Consider the following 23008-nt stretch of genomic DNA (forward strand, 5'->3'; position numbering starts at 1 on the left):
ACAATCGACTTCTTTGAATAATTGATCAAAGAGGATGTAAATACTACGGAATGAGAGGCTGGACTGCCTACGTAAAAATTGAATCTTAGTCTAGTATGAAACGTGCAGTGATTTGACATAAGTTTGAAATGTTGTAAGTACAATTATATAGCGACTCCGGCTAAGTTTGAAAGCGAACAGTTGCTTATAGGCCGTTTTCATTTACCTATCTATACTAAGTTCAACTTACTAGATGTAGACAAATCTATCCTTTTCCTTACTTACATTTCAATAACCTATCGATAGATAGCATTGGACTATAACTACATTAGACATAACTATGGATAGATAAGATCTTGTCATTAAACGGTGACAGTAATGTATCCGTAACTAGAGATACGTTATTGAAAACGGCCGTTAAACGTAGTGGATTTCGGCTATCTCCGTTTTGTACAAGAATATAGCCGTCATCTGTCAATCTATCAATGATTTACATATTTATCTTTATATATATAATTCTTGTGTGCGTGTGTATGTCACTGAACTCCTCCTAGACGGCTGGACCGATTCTAATGAAACTTTCTGTGTGTATTCAGGTGGATTCGAGAATGGTTTAGATTCACAATTAAACTACCTCCTAAACGGCTGATTTTGATGACTTTTTTGTTTGTTTCAGTGAATTCCGCCCATATAATATGATTCTCCTGCTCATGTGTATGTTAGTGAACTGCTCCTAACGGCTGGCCCGATTTTTCAAATTTAAAACATGTGTACAGGACAACGTCTGTTGGGTCCACTAGTATATTATATATTTCATACAATGGATTTTTTCTTAGAATTTCGCTAGGCTGTAATTTATATGACAGCTTGGAATATATCTAGAATCATTCGATCACTCCATAAAATATTTGGTTCCACGTGCGTTTTCGCTAAGCTCATGCTGCCAAAGCAGAATAAGATTTTACGTAAAAGTTACATCATTATTATTTTATTTAACCCGACGTTTCAAGACCATTCCAGATCTCGTTTTCAGGGGGACTGCGGATGAAATGTTATCTAAATCTAATGTTAAAGCACAGTTACAGTTACACGCATTTTAAACCTTTAAAAAAAAATTGAGAGGTGTCAAGGGACACCCGGATGGAACGAAATTCCTTTCGATTAATTAGTGAAGGAATTGTAATATTTTTTTTTAAGTTTTAATTTTTTTTTATTATTATTTACAAATATAATGTAATATAAACTTAATAGGTAGGGTCAAATTTAATAATAATTGCCTTGTGGTAACTGATGTAGGTAACATATGGTTGGGATTTTATTTTATTTAAATGTCTTGAAAAAACTGCATCGATGGTAGTATTATATTTTGTGGATTCTGCTGGATTATTGTTCAATATGAAATAGAACGACGAAACGAAAATAACTTGCTTGTTTTCTATGAGAGAGAGAGAAAGAGAGAGACAAAGAAACACGCGCACGCCGTACGGCTTACAATTATAGCAAAAAGTGTCGTTATAACTTTTGGTCTTAATTTTTTCGATCTAACCTTTCGCAACGCGCGATAAGGAACTTCGTCCCAAAAGTGTTTTATTTAAGTTTGAAATATTATGTCTAATTATTATGTGGTTATTTTCAAATAAACACATTTAGTGCTAGCTTACAAACTAACTTGTTGTGAATTGATCTATTATTGTACATCCCTATTAAATGATCGTAAAATATAACTGTAATAACCACATCAGTCCAACTACAGGCCATTAGCAAACCACACAGTAAATTGAAATCAATGAAGTAAATTGAACCTTTAATAACCCCTACCCGGAGCTAATAGAGGTCGACAGATAACTCTAATGCCGCTCTAGCAATATTCTGACAAGCAGTCGAACAGTCGCGGTCGGTCGAACGCATCATGAAGTTTTTATATGTTTTATTGGCCATAATCGGTGCTGCACTCGGTGAAATTGCTAAATTCCAGAAATGCCCTGAATGTAAGTTTTTAATTATTAAATATAATTTTCTACTTACTTCACTTCTTTTACAGTCATGGATCTGTGAAATACTTTAATTGTTAACTTTACAAAATTGTTCTACAAGTAGCTCGCCATTTTTCCCGAGATGTATTAAATTTGCCTGTATTAATGCATTTTGAGCTGGATTTTCTGTATTTATTTCATTTTTTTTTATTAGGTTTTCGGCTGCATTATTATATATTAGTAGTTCTATAAATGGTTCCTTGTTTTGTTATTCTTTGATAAAAAAAAAATACTACTACGTTTTAAATAAAAAAATTATATCCAATAATAAAAAATAATATAAGAAAACTTTAAGTTTTGTTTATTGTTGCAAAGTTATATACTTATATACTTAAGAGTTATTTCTTTCTTCAGACTTATTCAAAGTTAAGTATTATTATATAATTTTTTTTCTAAACCCAACAAAACACACACTCACATAAATTTTACGCAATAAGCCGAATATATAGCACTTTTTATTAGCTTCGACTGTATGTATGTTTGTAACCGACTCATTTGGTCGCGATTTTGACCCACTTTAAACAGCCAGATTTCGTTCAAACTTCGTAGATTTATCGAGGACCGATGACAATACATTAATTTGATTAAAATATTGCGTTTTTCAATTTGCCAAAAAAAGTTATCTCTCATAAGATTTTTGTTAATTTATATAATTTTCATCTATCATCGATAAGGCAGGTTTTGATGTTAATTTTAAATTAAAAATATTGTTTTTATTATATTTCACCAGTGGGAGGCTCATTTGCACCGGATGCCGGCTAGATTATGGGAAGATACCACAACGGCGCCTATTTCTGCCGTGAAGCAGTAATGTGTAAGCATTACTGTGTTTCGGTCTGAAGGGCATCGCGGCTAGTGAAATTACTGGGCAAATGAGACTTAACATCTTATGTCTCAAGTTCAATAATCTTGAGCGGTGCTGCATTGTAATAGGCAGGGCGTTTCAATTACCATCAGCTAACGTCATGCTCGTCTTGTCCCTTATTTTCATTAAAAATATATACATAGATGAATCCATTGAATTGACGTTTAGCTTTTGTTATCGTGTTATGTCCTCAATGAACGAAACGCACTGGAAACAGGTTCAAAGGTTATAAGAGCCATTCTTTATCAATCTAATAACATTCGTACAACGTATCACATACATAACATACATATATACGTATTTCTTAGTACATTTGTGGATATGTTTCTTTTTCTGAATTTGTATGAATTTTATTTAAGCTGTAGATCTTTCCCTAGCATATCAGCTCACTTCATACACTAAATTATAATGATTTGTTTCGAATTACCTCTCCAATAAATCCTAACTGTTACAATTTCAATGGACCTGTAAAAATAACGGAATTTCTCCATCTCTCTCTCTCGCACAGAAAGAAAAGGATACGCTATGGATATTGACTAAGACAGTCATAATAATAATTCAAATATTTTTATTCAAAATAGGATGTGATATCACTTATTGAAAGTCCAAAACTACCACCTATTCCAAAAAGCATGCCTCAGACCTAAGAAGAAAGGGCACAACAATCTCAGCGGGCTTCTTTTTTTTTGATACGGTTACAAAGTATAATCGTACAATTAAACTTATTATTTAATATCCTGAGGGCGGTCGCTGCATTCCCTATCTGTGGTATCATTAAGAAATGTTATAGTAACCTTTACAACACAAACGTTTCTTAACAATTCTTTTAAATATTGTAATACATCTGTTTTGAACTTTTCTGGCAACTGTTGTAAAATAATATACATCGCCCCACAAATTACTTACTAACTCGACTTAGCCGAGAAGTAGGCATTATAAATATATGTCTGTTCCAGATGTTATAATTATGGTTATGACAGTTTCTAGCAAATTCACTTATGTGCCTATGTACATACATTACATTATCAAGAATATATTGAGAAGCAACAGTCAAGATGTCAATTTCTTTGAATTTTGCTCTCAATGATTCTCTAGGACCTAGGTTATAAATAGCGCCAATAGCCCTCTTCTGCAGCACAAATATTGTATTAATTTCGGCAGCGTTGCCCCATAGCATACCATAGGACATAATACTATAGAAAAAACTAAAGTATACTAGTCGCGCCGTATCTATGTCAGTTAATTGTCTAATCTTTTTAACCGCGTATGCTGCAGAACTAAGTCTGTTCTCCAATCCTTCAATACCTGTAGGTATTGTCGCCATAGGGGAACCAGAATTCATCAAAACTTCCTTCTGTATGAGGCTTCTTCTGAGGCATAAATACTCTTAAAAAATTTATAACCATTAATAGAAAGTGTATCAGTTGATAGTTTGTTTATTGAAATTAAATAAGTAAACATTTATTTTTATTATTACGGGACTTCTCTCACTTATTTTTTAAATATTTTTAGTCAATATGGGATTCGTACCCGTGCCGCTAGGCCTATGCTTTAGCGCACTAAGCATCTAATTGACATGATCCATAAGTGAGTGTTGAACAAACATACCAATATTTATGGACAAAATAAAGGATGATATGGATAAGATAACGTATAAATCTTAGGAGCATTTATTAATGGCTAAAACGTATCCGGGCCCTGGGTATGCTAACATAACGCAACCTAGAATTCGCGTGCCATTAATAGGTAAATAATATCTGGACGACCGGGCCTTGCTCGGATTTTTAAGAATGTACAAAACTTGAACAAAAAGAAAAACGAATTCCTATTAGTTTTTCTTTTTGGATTCGAACCGGGGCTTAAGCTTTCCGCATCACGGAATGTCCCAACTGAGCTATTATAGTCTTGTATATAATGGCGAAATTTACCTTTGTATTCTAATGTTATTGTAGCAGTTTCTCATTCAAACACGGATAACATTTTTTAAATTGAAACCTAGATCGATTTCTCGCCCCTGAAACTACCTGTATATTAAATTTCATTAAAATCGTTGGAGCCGTTTCCGAGATTCAGATTATGTATTATATACAAGAATAGCTCGTTTAAAGGTATAACATAGATATGTTGTATAATATAGATATATTGATTTTATGGTATGTTGTAAGGCAATGCACTTAATTGCCTAGTACTAATGTCGTTGTAACAAAAAGTTCCAATGACATTCATTACTTCACAGTGACTTATGTAACAATTGTAATATTTCAGCGCCAGACAGCGTATGCACCGTCAGTGAAGTAAGACTAACACCATGCCCCAACCCCAAACGGTGTAAGATGACCGCCGGGACCCAGTCCTCCATCTCATTTGATTACACTCCGAGTAAGTTAACATTCACACCTATTTATTGCTCAGAGTTTTTATTTTATTTGAAAAACTTACAGTGGTGACACCGAGGTATACTTGTTGGTCGCAAAAATACGATAATTTATGGATACATGAGTAAGATACACTACGATCTGTTAGTAAGACTCATTAAAGAAGTTATTAGTAAAGTTTGTTCTAGTATACATGACAAAACAGAACCCGCAACTTACCACCTACTTTGTCAAGCAAGTGGTAGCTAAAATAATAAGGGACTGGTTTTTTGATATAACATGGGTAAATTTGAGATATGTCTTAATGAAGTAGGTAATTACTCTTGTAGTGGTGTACGACGATTTTACCGATGGCTATTTTTTAATTATAAAAGGCCATATTTTGTATTTCACCTGATTGTAAGTAACAGTAACAGGTCTTGTTCACCACTACGCAACAGCACTCAGGATTTTGAGTTTCCGAGTATCCTGAGTGGCACTGTGATAACGTTCTTTATCTTAACCCATAAACTATCTTTTACTCGAAGCAGGTACTATCTTTTACAGATCAAATTACTTCCGAACCCATGTTTCGGTCTATGACCGATTCAATTCGGAAGCCCAAATCATAAACTATAAACAATTTTCCCAATCTTATCCCAAATTAATCTTAACCTTTATCAGGTAAGAATACCTGAGAAACAAATTTCGTAAAAGGTACAAGTAACAGCAAATAAAACTTAAAATAATCAAGCTAAAACTCTATCTTGTCACTTCAGCACCCTGTGTTGGTTGCATCATCATGTCTTGTATTGAAAACCTTTTTAGGAAATCCCTATGAATTTCACGCTTGCCCAACTACATAATATGTTTCACCTAACGAAAATGCATTTCGGTCAATTAAACTACTACTGTAAAATATTTGATAATCTGGTATAAAGCCTTTAAGAGAACTTGTTGCAATTTAAATAGGATCTCAACATATGAGACTCTTAATATCTCTTATGAATATTATGATAACCACTAATTTTCATTTTCTAGAGTTCTCAACGGAGAAGCTGCTAGCAGGATTGTTCTGGGCGAGTGACAGAGGAGACATACCATTCCCAGATCTGACCGAAGCCGATGGATGCCAGTTAACCAAGTGTCCTGTTGAAGCTGACAAACAACAAACTTTGGACTACAGCATCCGGCTGAACAAGAAGTTGCCTTCCGTAAGCTTCATCTTGTAGTGGAATAGAAGGACTGAAGCTAATCAAGCGTGGCTGACTATATACGACCTCTCAATCAAAATTGGTTACAGTATCAAAATTTTTTTTAATGAAAATAAGGGACGAGACGAGCAGGACGTTCAACTGATGGTAATTGATATGACCTGCCCATTAAAATGCAATGCCGCTCAGGATTCTTCAAAAACCCCAAAAATTCTGAGCGGCACTCCAACTGCGCTCGTTACCTTTAGACATAAGATGTTAAGTCTCATTTGCCCAGTAATTCACTAGCTACGGCGCCCTTCAGATCGAAAAACAGTAATGCTTAATTACTGCTTCACGGCAGAAATGCCTGAACAATGGCTGGGACTTTATTATAGAAGTGTATACCTTTACCTTTACTTTAAAGTTATTATCTATCTTATGAAGCCTACTAGAATTAGTTACAAGCAATCCCTTATTTCTAGTGTTATAATAATGAAAATCACTATTAAGAGCATAATTATTTAAAAGCTGAAGTGTTACATGTGAACACTAGTTATTTATTAGCTATTTACCACAGGACTGGCGGCTATCAAAGTACTTTTGTGCCTGTTTGATATTCGCCATTTTGGCGCTGATGGCCATACAGCGAGAGTCTGCGGTACTAAAACTAGTGATGACAGCTAAACAATCATCGATAGGAAAACTATTTACAAAAAAGAACACGGAAAATGACCGAAATTAATTCAAAATGCAATAACACTTCAGGGGACTATACCTACGCTTCTCTCGCAGCCATTTGACGTATAATAATACGTCAAAATTAATTCTCTGGACGCACGCGAGTGGCGCTTCAAATAGGCACAAAAAATTTGCTGTCAAACATATGGCACGGCCTGTACAGTGGTATTTATACAGGCCAGTGGATATGTCTGGCTGTCTTTTGCTTACAATTTGTGAGCAATATGGGTTTGGTTGAAGCAGAATGCAAAAAAATGGTTTTCAAGCAAGATTATCACTCTCCAAATAACATATTAAACTATTTTCTCAAATACATAGTATAAGGCTGTGGACTGAGATCCGAACTCCAGTAGTATTCAATACGTAATCTATGATTAATTCGATAATGCATGAAAGAAACAATAATACCACTAATCATAGACATAAAAAAATATACTAGCATACAGACAAACAAAGTGCAACGGATATACAGAATAATAGAAAACGTAAGCGAATACATATATATTTACCAGTGGTATCCTCCTTTGCACAGAATGCCGGCTGGATTATGGGTACCGCAACGGCGCCTATTTCTGCCGTGAAGCAGTAATTAAGCATTACTGTTTTTCGATCTGAAGGGCGCCGTAGCTAGTGAATTACTGGGCAAATGAGACTTAACATCTTATGTCTAAAGTTAACGAGCGCAGTTGGAGTGCCGCTCAGAATTTTTGGGGTTTTTGAAGAATCCTGAGCGGCATTGCATTTTAATGGGCAGGTCATATCAATTACCATCAGTTGAACGTCCTGCTCGTCTCGTCCCTTATTTTCATTAAAAAAAATTTTGATACTGTAACCAATTTTGATTGAGAGGTCGTATATAGTCAGCCACGCTTGATTAGCTTCAGTCCTTCTATTCCACTACAAGATGAAGCTTACGGAAGGCAACTTCTTGTTCAGCCGGATGCTGTAGTCCAAAGTTTGTTGTTTGTCAGCTTCAACAGGACACTTGGTTAACTGGCATCCATCGGCTTCGGTCAGATCTGGGAATGGTATGTCTCCTCTGTCACTCGCCCAGAACAATCCTGCTAGCAGCTTCTCCGTTGAGAACTCTAGAAAATGAAAATTAGTGGTTATCATAATATTCATAAGAGATATTAAGAGTCTCATATGTTGAGATCCTATTTAAATTGCAACAAGTTCTCTTAAAGGCTTTATACCAGATTATCAAATATTTTACAGTAGTAGTTTAATTGACCGAAATGCATTTTCGTTAGGTGAAACATATTATGTAGTTGGGCAAGCGTGAAATTCATAGGGATTTCCTAAAAAGGTTTTCAATACAAGACATGATGATGCAACCAACACAGGGTGCTGAAGTGACAAGATAGAGTTTTAGCTTGATTATTTTAAGTTTTATTTGCTGTTACTTGTACCTTTTACGAAATTTGTTTCTCAGGTATTCTTACCTGATAAAGGTTAAGATTAATTTGGGATAAGATTGGGAAAATTGTTTATAGTTTATGATTTGGGCTTCCGAATTGAATCGGTCATAGACCGAAACATGGGTTCGGAAGTAATTTGATCTGTAAAAGATAGTACCTGCTTCGAGTAAAAGATAGTTTATGGGTTAAGATAAAGAACGTTATCACAGTGCCACTCAGGATACTCGGAAACTCAAAATCCTGAGTGCTGTTGCGTAGTGGTGAACAAGACCTGTTACTGTTACTTACAATCAGGTGAAATACAAAATATGGCCTTTTATAATTAAAAAATAGCCATCGGTAAAATCGTCGTACACCACTACAAGAGTAATTACCTACTTCATTAAGACATATCTCAAATTTACCCATGTTATATCAAAAAACCAGTCCCTTATTATTTTAGCTACCACTTGCTTGACAAAGTAGGTGGTAAGTTGCGGGTTCTGTTTTGTCATGTATACTAGAACAAACTTTACTAATAACTTCTTTAATGAGTCTTACTAACAGATCGTAGTGTATCTTACTCATGTATCCATAAATTATCGTATTTTTGCGACCAACAAGTATACCTCGGTGTCACCACTGTAAGTTTTTCAAATAAAATAAAAACTCTGAGCAATAAATAGGTGTGAATGTTAACTTACTCGGAGTGTAATCAAATGAGATGGAGGACTGGGTCCCGGCGGTCATCTTACACCGTTTGGGGTTGGGGCATGGTGTTAGTCTTACTTCACTGACGGTGCATACGCTGTCTGGCGCTGAAATATTACAATTGTTACATAAGTCACTGTGAAGTAATGAATGTCATTGGAACTTTTTGTTACAACGACATTAGTACTAGGCAATTAAGTGCATTGCCTTACAACATACCATAAAATCAATATATCTATATTATACAACATATCTATGTTATACCTTTAAACGAGCTATTCTTGTATATAATACATAATCTGAATCTCGGAAACGGCTCCAACGATTTTAATGAAATTTAATATACAGGTAGTTTCAGGGGCGAGAAATCGATCTAGGTTTCAATTTAAAAAATGTTATCCGTGTTTGAATGAGAAACTGCTACAATAACATTAGAATACAAAGGTAAATTTCGCCATTATATACAAGACTATAATAGCTCAGTTGGGACATTCCGTGATGCGGAAAGCTTAAGCCCCGGTTCGAATCCAAAAAGAAAAACTAATAGGAATTCGTTTTTCTTTTTGTTCAAGTTTTGTACATTCTTAAAAATCCGAGCAAGGCCCGGTCGTCCAGATATTATTTACCTATTAATGGCACGCGAATTCTAGGTTGCGTTATGTTAGCATACCCAGGGCCCGGATACGTTTTAGCCATTAATAAATGCTCCTAAGATTTATACGTTATCTTATCCATATCATCCTTTATTTTGTCCATAAATATTGGTATGTTTGTTCAACACTCACTTATGGATCATGTCAATTAGATGCTTAGTGCGCTAAAGCATAGGCCTAGCGGCACGGGTACGAATCCCATATTGACTAAAAATATTTAAAAAATAAGTGAGAGAAGTCCCGTAATAATAAAAATAAATGTTTACTTATTTAATTTCAATAAACAAACTATCAACTGATACACTTTCTATTAATGGTTATAAATTTTTTAAGAGTATTTATGCCTCAGAAGAAGCCTCATACAGAAGGAAGTTTTGATGAATTCTGGTTCCCCTATGGCGACAATACCTACAGGTATTGAAGGATTGGAGAACAGACTTAGTTCTGCAGCATACGCGGTTAAAAAGATTAGACAATTAACTGACATAGATACGGCGCGACTAGTATACTTTAGTTTTTTCTATAGTATTATGTCCTATGGTATGCTATGGGGCAACGCTGCCGAAATTAATACAATATTTGTGCTGCAGAAGAGGGCTATTGGCGCTATTTATAACCTAGGTCCTAGAGAATCATTGAGAGCAAAATTCAAAGAAATTGACATCTTGACTGTTGCTTCTCAATATATTCTTGATAATGTAATGTATGTACATAGGCACATAAGTGAATTTGCTAGAAACTGTCATAACCATAATTATAACATCTGGAACAGACATATATTTATAATGCCTACTTCTCGGCTAAGTCGAGTTAGTAAGTAATTTGTGGGGCGATGTATATTATTTTACAACAGTTGCCAGAAAAGTTCAAAACAGATGTATTACAATATTTAAAAGAATTGTTAAGAAACGTTTGTGTTGTAAAGGTTACTATAACATTTCTTAATGATACCACAGATAGGGAATGCAGCGACCGCCCTCAGGATATTAAATAATAAGTTTAATTGTACGATTATACTTTGTAACCGTATCAAAAAAAAAGAAGCCCGCTGAGATTGTTGTGCCCTTTCTTCTTAGGTCTGAGGCATGCTTTTTGGAATAGGTGGTAGTTTTGGACTTTCAATAAGTGATATCACATCCTATTTTGAATAAAAATATTTGAATTATTATTATGACTGTCTTAGTCAATATCCATAGCGTATCCTTTTCTTTCGAAAACATTGTAGAATATTTCGCGATATTAAAATGTAGTTGGGTGATAAAGAGAACCAAATCGCTGTGATTGCATTACACAAGGTAGATATGGAGCCTAATGCAATTTTTAAAACTCTCCATATGCGTGGTTAAATGTTTGGGCTATTAAATGGTAGAATGAGACCTACTCTGTTTATGACAGACAAAGATCTGGCCGTCGTCGTAGTATTCGTACGAAAAAAGTGGTCAAAGCTGTAAGGGAAAGAATTCGAAGAAATCCTGTCCTAAAGCAAAACATTTTATCTCGGAAAATGAAGATAGCACCTAGAAGAAGAGCCATGTCGCGTATTTTAAAAGATGACTTAGGACTTGCAGCCTATAAGAGACGGACGAATAATTATGTAGTTTGAGTGGCATTTGAGTAAAAATCCAATCGACACAACATCAACAATAACAAACTGTAATGGCGCTAGCAGCCGGGCGGCAGCGATGGTAGACATGTATGTCAGTCATGTTATGTAGCCAGGTAGTAGAGATGGCGGTCTAAAATCGATCGAAGAATCGATTGAAGACGATATTTTTTTTCATCCTACTAAAAATATAAAACAAAAATAAATCTTCGACACTATCTAATCGAGGGTAAATTTTTACAGTTTGTGATCAGATTAGCACTGAGCGGATTATGCGAAATATCATAATATTGTAATTTGAGAGTCTCAATTAGGGTGCCGACTCCACATAATGCGGAATAAGCGTTTATAAGGATAAACATTAAGATTTTTTTTTAGTTTCGATCACCTAAAAAAGACTTTTACTAGACTAGTTTCAGAGTATGTAATCTTGCCTAAATCGATTCAAACACAAAAATATCTATTCAATTCAATAAATGTCAATAGTACCTATATTATAATCTAACTAAAAAAATTATGGCCTTATTTTCGTCACCACCATTTACAGAATAGCTATATTATGTTTATTTTATTTTAAAATGAATCACCGGTTCAAAACTTTGATTCAAATGGCCAAATGGCGAGAATTTAGCAAATTATTTCTAAATTGTTTTCATTTTGCCGCACGAGAAAAACCTAGGCGGCGTATGGGCATTCCCCTTTATAAACAACTTATCGTTGCATTTCATGTACGAATTGATTAAATTGTTTAAAATATTGATATTCGTTAAATTAATAAAGTATAAACACAATAATAATATTATCAATTTTATAAACAAAGGAACGGTTACACAGATAACCTAAGGGGTCATTGGTGTCCAGTAAATCTCGTACTATCAACATTTCTGTCATCAACACGGCAGTGGCTTCGCGTGTTAGTTGATGGTCATTGGTCACCCCATGTGTAACTAGTATGACGTCATCATTTAATTTTACTCTTAGATATGGGGAATCATTATTTGTAAATCCACTCCGACCTTTAAAGAACCGAGTTAGTGTACCTAGGTAGGTAACACTGAAAATGTTTAGAAAATAAAAAACGGCTTAATGTAGAAAGTTGCCAATACATTTATTGTTTTTCGAAGTAATCTCCGTTCCTCACTTCACATTGTCGCATTCGATGTAACCACAGAGAAAAGCAGTGGGCACATTCTTCCTTAGGAGTCTTTCCATGGCATTTTCGTACGCTTTCACCGCATCTTCAGGGCTCTGTAGCGAACACCTCGAATTTTATCTTTAGTTCTTGGGAATAAATAAAAGTCGCATGGCGCCGAGTCAGAACTGTATGGCGGATGACTCATTATCTCTACACCTGCCACAGTCAAATATTCAACTGTCCGTTTTGCGGAGTGCGCTGAAGCATTGTCGTGGTGAAGGAGGATCCTGCTTCGAGGGCGCTGCTGTCGAATTTTTTCCAAGACAACAGGTAACAGCGATTGACATACCAGTCTGCAGTAACTGTCCTTCCATCTTCTAGCACAACTGTCGCGAAATAATGAGGCAATCATCTTTTTTCCTTGACTTCTTCATTTCTTTACCTTAGTGGTGATCCTCGAAAGGAAACACCCACAGAGCTGTCTTTTGGTTTTCGGGTTTGTAGCAATATATCCAGCTTTCATCACCTGTGACGATGTCAAATACAGCTTTGAGTCACCGCCGTTGAACTTATCTAACATTTGTCGACACCAGTCCTTGCGAAGGTGTCTGGTCGTCGGTTAAAGTATGGGGAATCCATCTGGTACAAAGCTTCCTGACGCCTAAGGTTCGTGTAATATGTAAGGACGTCCCTCACGCGGATCATAATTGAGATTGCTTCGTCCATACTTAAAGTCGTTAAACCAATTATAAATAGTGGCACGAGATGAGGCTTCATTAAGAAATGCTAATCGTAGCCAATCATAGCTTTGTTGTTGAGTAAGCCCGCACCGAAAGTCATAATAAATCATTGACGGAAATTTTCTCGCGTTTGGTTCATTTTCACGTGTAACAAGTGTTTCAGATTTGCCGCCAATTCACAAAAACAAATGACAAATGAATGCAATATACTACATTAGGTTACCAAAGAGTTCTAAAATTGAAATTCAAAAAAAGTTTTCATTAGCAATGTTTCTAACTGGCCAGTTCTAAAAACTTTCAGTGTCACCCGCGTACACCATTGTATTTGTTGACCATCGTGTTTACGAAGCATCCTTACACAAACAATGAATTCAAGCTGATTAACAAACTAATTACACAAAAAATGCATCCAGTATTCGATAATTTATATTTAAACATATTATTATACTTTTTGCTTTTCGTCTATCGATCCTGAATTTGAATTTCAATATTTCAATCATTAATTACAAGTCCACATCTATAGACACACGTGTTTGTACTTTAAATACATAAAAAACATTTTTACTTTCATTTTCATTTTTAAAGATTGTTTTAAGATTTGATAATGATATATCATCACCTTATATATATTGTAATTGAAATGATTTCTAAGACGATGAAGCTGTTAATATTTATTAAAAAGAGTGGCAATAAGTTTCTTGCCACTATTTCTCATTAAAGCTCACTTTTTTCAAAGTGGTGGTAAATGTAAAAAGAAAAGAAACATTTGAAATTAAAAAGTGTCATTTCCTTGCCCTACATGAATAAAGCGGTTTTGATTTGTTTTGATTTGATTTTGATAAATACTTATGCATGTACCGTCATTGCGTATATGGTTTGAAGAAAGTTATCATCAAAACTATCAATAAAACGTACAAAATGGATTAATATATTAAACTTGGAACGTCAATCTAAGCGATGGAATGGAAACGGCTGCTATAAATACTCTCAAGCTAAGAGTATGCAGGTGGTTTTTTGAGAAGGACGGTGATGGCCAAGTCAGAAACTGCGAGACTTAGAGGAAAGTCGTAAAAGAAGTCCTGCCCTCGATTTATACGAAACCAATAACTGCATATTTCGTTTTTAAAATTTATTGATCTTTTGACAGAAATCGACCCGAATGATTTTTCAAAAAAAAATACCCCTGTATTATTGGACTCTGGTGCTGATAAGGATCAATCTTTGCAAAGAAATGTATAACTGAAAATGAAGGAAATACCAAATTTATTGTTTTATTATTTTTATACGGAAGAAACTCCTTTCCTATTCAAACTTATTCTTCTACTCTATAGAGGCTAAATCCTATCTTAATATCAATTGCAGTAAGGTCATTTAGACATATGAACTTATGCATTGGTGGCAACGGAAACCATTTTGAGTAACTTATTTGATTTTACTTTTCATTAAGTTAAAATTATCAAGTTGAATCGGGGAGTTAAATGTTTATTTTGCGTTTTTACAAAATCCAGTGACGTTTAATATGTGAACGAAACGTAAAGTCAGTATTTATAAATTTTCTTCTGGATTTATCAACAAATTACGTAAGTAATTCAATTCTGGTGGAATTAGTGTAAAAATTTATTTTTACTATAAAAGAAAAATGATGTTAAACATAAAATATAAATCAATAATAGAGAAATAATTTAAACACCGAATTTTATGCCCAAGCTTATACAAGTCCATTGCTTGCGTTAAAGAAGGTCTTGTCTGACATCACTCTAGTAAAATTTCAATGAAATATATTATTTGGGTCTGATAGCATCATTATTTTACTTAAGCATAACATTATATTATGACTATAGAATTTGGATTAAAATATTGAAAACTAGAAAATATGGGCAAATTATTTTAGATAGTTACATTGTTTATCTAACAAGTGTGCTTTTCTAACTAGCTCAGTGGCAGAAGCACACTTCTTGGATTCCTTTAAAAGCGTTAACTTTGAGAAAACTACAAGATCTAATAACACCTCAACAGTCTTTCTGAAGACGAAGGTTTTCAACCAATGTATGTTGCTAGAGATGACTTACGCTACGCAGACGTGGTCGATAACTATGAGCCTTATGAGGAAGCTCATTGTCGCTCAGAGGGCAATGGAGAGGCTCGGATTTTCCCTGCGAGATCGAATCAGGAATGAGGAGATCCGCAGGAGAACCAAAGTCACCGACTGACTGCGAAACTGAAGTAGTAGCGGGCAAGGCACATAGTTCGACGGACAGATGGCCGGTGGGGCAGAAAATTCCTCGAATGGCGACCACGTATCGGAAGACGTAGTGTCGGTAGGCCCCCCACAAGATGGACTGATGATCTGGTCAAGATCCCCGGGATACGTTGGACCAGGACAGCGCAGGACCGGTCGTCTTGGAGATCTTTGGGAGAGGCCTTTGTCCAGCAGTGGACGTCTTCCGACTGATGATGAAGTTGTCCTATAAAATTGAGAGAATTGATAAGCTAATGATTGGATATCATTATCCACAATACGAAAACACTGAATTGCCGGTTACTAATCCTAGTTGGCTCCATAAAATACACAATAGTTTTATAAGTGTCTCAACTTATGTTCGGATATTGTCTCTAAATAGATTAAAAAGTGTTACCAATAAAACACCTCTGCAGTTATTTCTCATTTGCAGATTATCTTATGGATAAGCCTGGGACTATTTTTGTAGAACATGGTTATCCAACCATTTTAAATGGTAACTCTTAGAATGGCATCATCAGTGGTTTTGGTGGTAATGGTTAATCTTGACTAACATCTATATGTTTTGTTCTGAAGGAATTAATTTAAAAAAAAATCACCTTTATGACTTAGCGGAAGCTTAAAGACAATTAGATTTATTTATGACAATAAGGGACGAGGCGAGCAGAACGTTCAGCTGATTGTCATTGATATAACCTGCGCATTATCATGCAGTGCCAGTGCTCAGGATTCTAGAAAAACCCCAAAATTCTGAGCCGTATTACAATCGCTCGTCACCGTCTCATTTGCCCAGTAATTTCAATAGCTACGGCGTCCTTCAGACCGAAACACAATAATGGTAACACATTATTGCTTCACGACAGAAATAGGCGCCGTTGTGTCCACCATAATCTAGCCGGCATTCTGTGCAAAGACGCCTCCCACTGTTTTTTTTTTAAGATTTCTTCGGCTAAAGATAGAATTACTTCACATAATACAACTTGCAGTGGACAGCAGCCAGTGTCTGGTCCACAATGTAGACCTGGAGCCGTGTCCCGACGGCCCCGCCTTCTGCCTGCTGCGGCGGAACAAGCCCTATCAGATCAAGGTGGACTTTACCCCCAGTAAGTATCATGTTTATGTTTAAACAAAACATTTCATAATAATTGACACCACGTAAATAGAGTACTAAAGTGAAGACGTGGTGGTGTGTTTTTCCTGGCCTGTTGTCATGCTTTGCCTAACAGAAAGAGGTTCTATATAGACATATAAATTATCTAAGGTTTTTCGTATACATATTTACAGTCACGAAGATATGGCAAACATTATCTCAGGATTTTAGATTGACTTAAAAAAATAATCAATTTTATTTCTTTTACATGCAAACCAACATGTATAATTTTGTAATTGTAATTTTATTTTAATATTCAATTATATCATATATACGCGACTGTATATAAACATTATACTAAAAATTTATTTTTTTAATCACTCGGTGTATTAAATCCTAATAATGGATTTTTTTACACTCATTCTGCATAAAAATCCACTATATACAAAAGTCTTGATTAATGGATCAATGTGGACATACGAGTAAAAGTGGAAAAAGATCCATTTATGGATTTTTTCAATGGATCATCAGTGGACAAAGCGTATTTTTAAAGCGCCGACAAACTCTCGACTAATAGCGGCACTGACATGCGGCCTAGGCCTTAAAACAGGTATCTATTCATTTATGTATGTATGTCTTTGTCATGTATGTCCAAAATGAGTGAACCGAATTTACTACTTAGTTTGTGAGAAAGCGTTGTTTCTGAACTATATAGGTATGTATTATTATACCGTCCTAAGGTGGTCGTATCGTGATTAAAAATTATCTGTTACTCAAGAATTAGGAAAATAAATGCAGGAAAGGCTTTCTAAGCTTACCTCATTTCCAGGTATCAGCCCATTGGTTATTCCAAATGTCGTCAGCTTTATCATATGCTTTCTTTTTAAGTATAAGAGTTCGACAGGTACGAAATCCACTATAGCCATGTCTGAAATTAGGATATCATCCCCACCATCTGGATGTGTGTCCTCCATAGTGCGGTTTTCAAGGACCTTTCTACCACGTACTACAAAGCTGTGGAATGAGCTTCCGTGTGCGGTGTTTCCGGGATGATACGACATGGATACTTTCCAAAAAAGCGGTTACACCTTCCTTAAAGGCCGGCAATGCTCCTGTGATTTCTCTGGTGTTGCAAGATAATGTGGGTGGCGGTGATCACCTATCACCAAGTGACACGTACGCTCATTTGTTCTCCTATTACATAAAAAAATATGGCAAACTATAGTGAGAAGTAAAATATTTTTACATGCTTTCATTAAGCCTGGATTCCCACAAAACGTTAATTATAACCGAAATTTATACAACCGAGGAGCGGTTACGTTTTCATACCACGTTACAAACAATTATTGGTCGATAGCAATTTGTAGCATCCGAGCTAATAAGCCTCAGATAACTTTTACGTCTAGATAGTCTCTTGCTTCACACAACCAATAAAAACAGGCCAGGCTTAATACTTTAATGTGCGTGATAAGCTACGTCTTACACTCAGGATTTGTACATGACACTTTGTGTAAGTGTGCTTGCATTGCTCAAAACAGAGGTTAACTCTAAACTCAGTTGTTTTCGACGTTTTCACAGATGTCGTAGTCTATATTCTGGACGTATAAATAATATTGTTCGCGATTAACAAAAGAAAGATTGATATCTTCTTAAAGATGTATATGTCATCTGTCTTAACAGGATTAGATATAATTATAGTTTCTTGTCTAGTTCAGGTGTCGTGTGCAGTTGAAGTAGAATAGAGTGAATGATTGAAGGTTGTATTTGACAGTTAGATGAAGGATGAAGTATGATTGACAGATTAGGTAAACGAAGTAATATTTGAGTTATTTAATGGGTTTAGGTCTATGGCTCGATATAATAATAAAATTTAATTTAATCCAGTCGACGATAGGAAATCTGGCGTCGACAATGATATAAGAAATAAACACTATATTACTGGGAGTTTAATTTAACATATATCTATCTTAATATAATCACATTGAAATGATTTTTACAGAGTTCACCGCCGAGAAACTGCAACTGTCAGTGTCAAGTGACAGTAAGAAAGATGGCACCTTCAACACAACAGTAATACCGGCGACAAATGCTTGTGATATTGTTAAGTGTCCGCTTCAGGATGAGCGGCAAACCTTAGCTACAGCATTTACAATATCCAAGAGAAGTCGGGTAAATATAAATCATTTTTAAAATTAGTCATAGCAGAACGAACTCAGACATACGATGTTTAGTTGGAATTAACAGAGCTGGAAATAATCAAGATTATGAGAATAAAATTCCACTTTCGCACGACACGCCACAAGTTAGGACATCATCCCCACCATCTGGATGTGTGGCGGTCCTCCACAGTGCGGTTTACAAGGAGCTTTCTTCCACGTACTACAAAGCTGTGGAATGAACTTCCTTGTGCGGTGTTTCCGGGACGATGCGACATGGGTACCTTCAAAAAAAGCGCGTACACCTTCCTTAAAGGCCGGCAACGCTCATGTGATTCCTTTGGTGTTGCAAGAGATTGTGGGCGGCGGTGATCACTTAAGAACAGGTGACCCGTACGCTCGTTTGTCCTCCTATTCCATAAAAACCAGTACACCAGTACTTTAAATAATAAATACGTCTACATAGAGTCTCTTGCTGTTAGACAAACAAATAATACTTTAGTGTGCGTTGCAAGGTACTTCGCGATTTGTTTGACACTTTGTTTTAGTGTGCGTGAATTGAAGTGAAGGTATATAGCGACCACATACCGCAAGACGCAGTGTTGGTAGGCCCCACGATCTGGTCAAGATCGACGGAATACGTTGGACGTAGGAAATCTCTGGGGGAGGCCTTTGTCCAGCAGTGGACGTCTTCCGGCTGATGTTGATACATGGGTTGGTTCAAGTCCCGCATCGTTTATAAAATTTTGTTTTCAAATTTAATTTGTGTATTAACCCTAGAAGTGAGGGTTAGCACTTTAAAAACATTAAGTTAGAAAACTTACAAATTGTTTAGATTTACAAGAGCGACATCTCAAGCCAATTTCTTAATATGCAAATTTTGGGGTTGAGCAGGTTATCAACTGTAAAGTAGATGCTGTAGATGAAGCCACAACCTGCCAGTTGAACAAAGCATACAAGATTTTAAGACGATACGTCACTCGGATGGTTAGCTCGGTTGGCAGAGGTTCATAAGATTTGGTTTTCAATTTTTATTTGTGTATTAATCCTACAAGTGAGGGTTGTCACTTTGAAAACATAACAAAATGATACATATGACTACAAAGTTATAATAACTTGTAACTTATCAAAGTAACATCGTGTTTCAGGGCAAATTCCCGATACAACTGATGCTGTGGAACGAAGAAAATAAGAATCAAACATGCTGCCTTACGTTCAACGTGAGGACTCTAAAATAAAATTACTTTTTTATGTATGCAATTAATAAATATTAAAATTTTTACATTTCTTCATTTTGTTTTCATCGCATATTTACTAACCAACTTCAAAAAAGGTGGATCAAAGTCGTCTATATGAAAGAATGACGAATCTATACTAATATTATAAAGCTGCAGTGTTTGTTTGTTTGTTTGAACGCGCTAATCTCTGGTACTACTGGTCCGATTTGAATGATTCTTTCAGTGTTGGGTAGTCCATTTATCGAGGAAGGCTATAGGCTATGTTTTTTTTTCAAAATTAGGGATCCGTAATAAAATTGCTATTTTGTAACACAAGGTGTAAAATCGAAAACCTATTTTTGCGTGCGCTGCAAAAACTATTGACAATAGAACAAAATGATGTACAGGCTATAATATAGGCAATATTTTGTTACTTATAAAACTATCGCGTGAATTATACTTTATATGGCAAAACAACGTTTGCCGGGTCAGCTAGTCAAATATATAAGGCAAGTATGTGTGGGCAAGTCGGTCGCTGGAGACCTCGTAGAACATTCGACGACCAAATTAGGGACGTTTTGAAAAAAGGAAAGATCCGAAGCTCCCGGAACTGACGAGCATGTATGAAAAGAGTAATAATGAATGTAGATTAAGCGCGTGAGGTTTGTAAGGATAGAAGCAAGAGGCGTGCTGATGTCTCTGCCTACCCCGGCGGGGAACAGGTGTGAGTGTGTGTGTGTATTAAAATCTCAATACAACAACACAACAATACAACATAGCTTGAGCTTGAATATGGCAGAAGTGGCAAGAAACTCACGACCACAAATTCTTTAAGATGAAAATAAGCTAATTAGTCATCTCCGATATGCTTGATTCTTTGGTGTTGCTAAATGATTTGGTGTCTCTCTAGATCTTCTATCGCATATCACGGGAAGTGCTTAAAGGAGATGTTGAGGTACAATACCAGTAGCAGATTCTTATCACTACACATTCTGACATAATATGAAATTCCCCTATTCGCTAGAAACTTTTCGCGTCGCACAGTAGGCCTATACTCGTAACAAAAACGAGAATAGGATCGAAGCGACAATATGTTACAAAGTTAAATTTCGTATTCTTGTAACACATTCAGTTCAGTTACGATTTTGATGAAGATACGTTCCGATTTAGGTAAATTTTACGATGCTTATTCTCGTAACAATATAGAACGTCAATTGTTGGGAGATGTTTATTTTGCAAAATTTTGACGTTTGGTTGAGTTAACACCTTGAAACGTTATCTAATAGAGCATAGATAACCCTTATAAAAGTAGTAGTAATATTTTAGTTTTCTTAGAATTAAGACACTCGATTCTGCACCGGTAGATGTCTGCCTCCATGGCCCCCGCCCGGCTTCGCTGTAAAAGACTTTAGGGCTATCAGCACAAAGGATGTTTTTAGTCGGTAGGAGGTGCTTACACCCGAGCCCGACATATGGGCCCCGCTTCGGGGTCTTCAGTACGTAACTGTATTTTCCTCCTCCTGGAAAAAAAGTGGTAGATGTCACATAGATATTAAGATCCCGAGCACCTAAGACTTGTTTAATGTTAATGTATCACATGTAATTCTGTTGGTAGTTCAAAAATTTTTATTTTTTTTTATTTATTTATTAGGATTTCCAACAACAAGTACACTAATACAAAAATAAAAACAATACAATTAAATTAATGCTAAGTGTCTTATCACTTACAGGAAATCACAGCATGCACAGAATTTTACTTAATTAAGATAACAACACACTTATATTTTTATTACATACATAAAATAGTAGAAAAATTAGTAAGCATAGATTCAAGATCCTGTTTGGGTAATATTATTAAAGATATCTCTTTGAAGAATAATTTTCTGAAAGTTTGAGGAAGCGAAAATATCTAAGGAATCCATTGGTATACATTCATACATGGTATACATTCGTGACAATGGGCAGAATTTTCTTAGATTAGTGCGACAATTTGGTAATGAAAATAAGATTTGCCACTGACATGATCTTGGAATTCTATTTGGTATATGAAATCTAACTTTGCTGAGCAAGTCGGGACAATTAATTAGGCCAGTGCATATTTTTTTTAGAAATACTATGTCCAAATAATTTCTTTGTTCTTCTAGGGAGTTCATGTGGAAATATGATAGTCGTTCTTCATATGTTTTAATATTTTTAAGAACTCCATGACCAAACGCAAGATACAGAGATATCATTAATAACACATTAAAGAGGTGCGGTCCGAGATGCGATCCCTGTGGGATTCCTGAGGTCGCTATGTATGATTCCAAAGTATACCCATTGATAACCACTCTTAGTTGCCTATTGCAGAGATATGAGCGAAACCAACTCCACAAGGGATCCGACACTCCATACTTCTGCAATTTGTATATTAAAATTTCTTGATTGACGGTGTCGAAAGCCCTGCTGAAGTAGGTGTATACGGTATCAATTTATGCTTTACCATCGACTGCTTCCACAATTTCTTCTGTATACTCAACAAGATTTGTTGCTGTCGATTTGTTTTTAATGAAACCATGTTGCCGAGTATCAATTAATTGCGATAATTGCCACATGAGTTTTTCACAAATAAAAGATTCAAATATTTTAGCTAAGATAGATAAAATAGCTATATATATAGCTATATATAAAAATATATATATATGGGTCTATAATTCAAAACCAAGGATTTGTCTCCATCCTTATAAACGGGTACTATCTTTGTTTCTTTCCAAACCTTTGGAAAGATCCCGTTTTGAATAGACGTATTAAATATTATTTCTAAAGGAACAGCTCAGTAGAACAGTTCAGCAGTTAATTTGATCAAAAATACAGGTGGAATACCATCTGGGCCCGCACCCTTCGCTTTATCTAGTCGTAT

General features: G+C 35.6%; 2 protein-coding genes across 2 annotated transcripts; both read left to right on the top strand.

Moving 5' to 3' along the window:
* The first annotated feature begins 1799 nt into the window (after positions 1 to 1799).
* Positions 1800 to 6480, top strand: LOC126966764 (MD-2-related lipid-recognition protein-like). The gene is made up of 3 exons (XM_050811049.1): positions 1800 to 1967; positions 5143 to 5256; positions 6273 to 6480. The coding sequence occupies exons 1-3, from the start codon at positions 1889 to 1891 to the stop codon at positions 6461 to 6463; spliced, it is 384 nt and encodes a 127-aa protein (XP_050667006.1). The 5' UTR covers positions 1800 to 1888; the 3' UTR covers positions 6464 to 6480.
* A 9674-nt stretch (positions 6481 to 16154) lies between these two features.
* LOC126966962 (uncharacterized) lies at positions 16155 to 20180 on the top strand. The gene is made up of 4 exons (XM_050811278.1): positions 16155 to 16178; positions 16542 to 16749; positions 18736 to 18905; positions 20041 to 20180. The coding sequence occupies exons 1-4, from the start codon at positions 16155 to 16157 to the stop codon at positions 20128 to 20130; spliced, it is 492 nt and encodes a 163-aa protein (XP_050667235.1). The 3' UTR covers positions 20131 to 20180.
* The last annotated feature ends 2828 nt before the right edge of the window (positions 20181 to 23008 follow it).

Source organism: Leptidea sinapis, chromosome 11 (genome assembly GCF_905404315.1).
Source record: "Leptidea sinapis chromosome 11, ilLepSina1.1, whole genome shotgun sequence".
NCBI lineage: Eukaryota > Metazoa > Arthropoda > Insecta > Lepidoptera > Pieridae > Leptidea > Leptidea sinapis.

Coding starts and splice junctions, on each gene's coding strand:
- LOC126966764 (XM_050811049.1), top strand. CDS start 1,889: ATGAAGTTTTTATATGTTTTATTGGCCATAATCGGTGCTGCACTCGGT. Junction 1,968..5,142: donor ATTCCAGAAATGCCCTGAAT/GTAAGTTTTTAA, acceptor GTAATATTTCAG/CGCCAGACAGCGTATGCACC. Junction 5,257..6,272: donor CTCATTTGATTACACTCCGA/GTAAGTTAACAT, acceptor TTCATTTTCTAG/AGTTCTCAACGGAGAAGCTG.
- LOC126966962 (XM_050811278.1), top strand. CDS start 16,155: ATGGCATCATCAGTGGTTTTGGTG. Junction 16,179..16,541: donor CATCATCAGTGGTTTTGGTG/GTAATGGTTAAT, acceptor ACCATAATCTAG/CCGGCATTCTGTGCAAAGAC. Junction 18,906..20,040: donor CAATATCCAAGAGAAGTCGG/GTAAATATAAAT, acceptor ATCGTGTTTCAG/GGCAAATTCCCGATACAACT.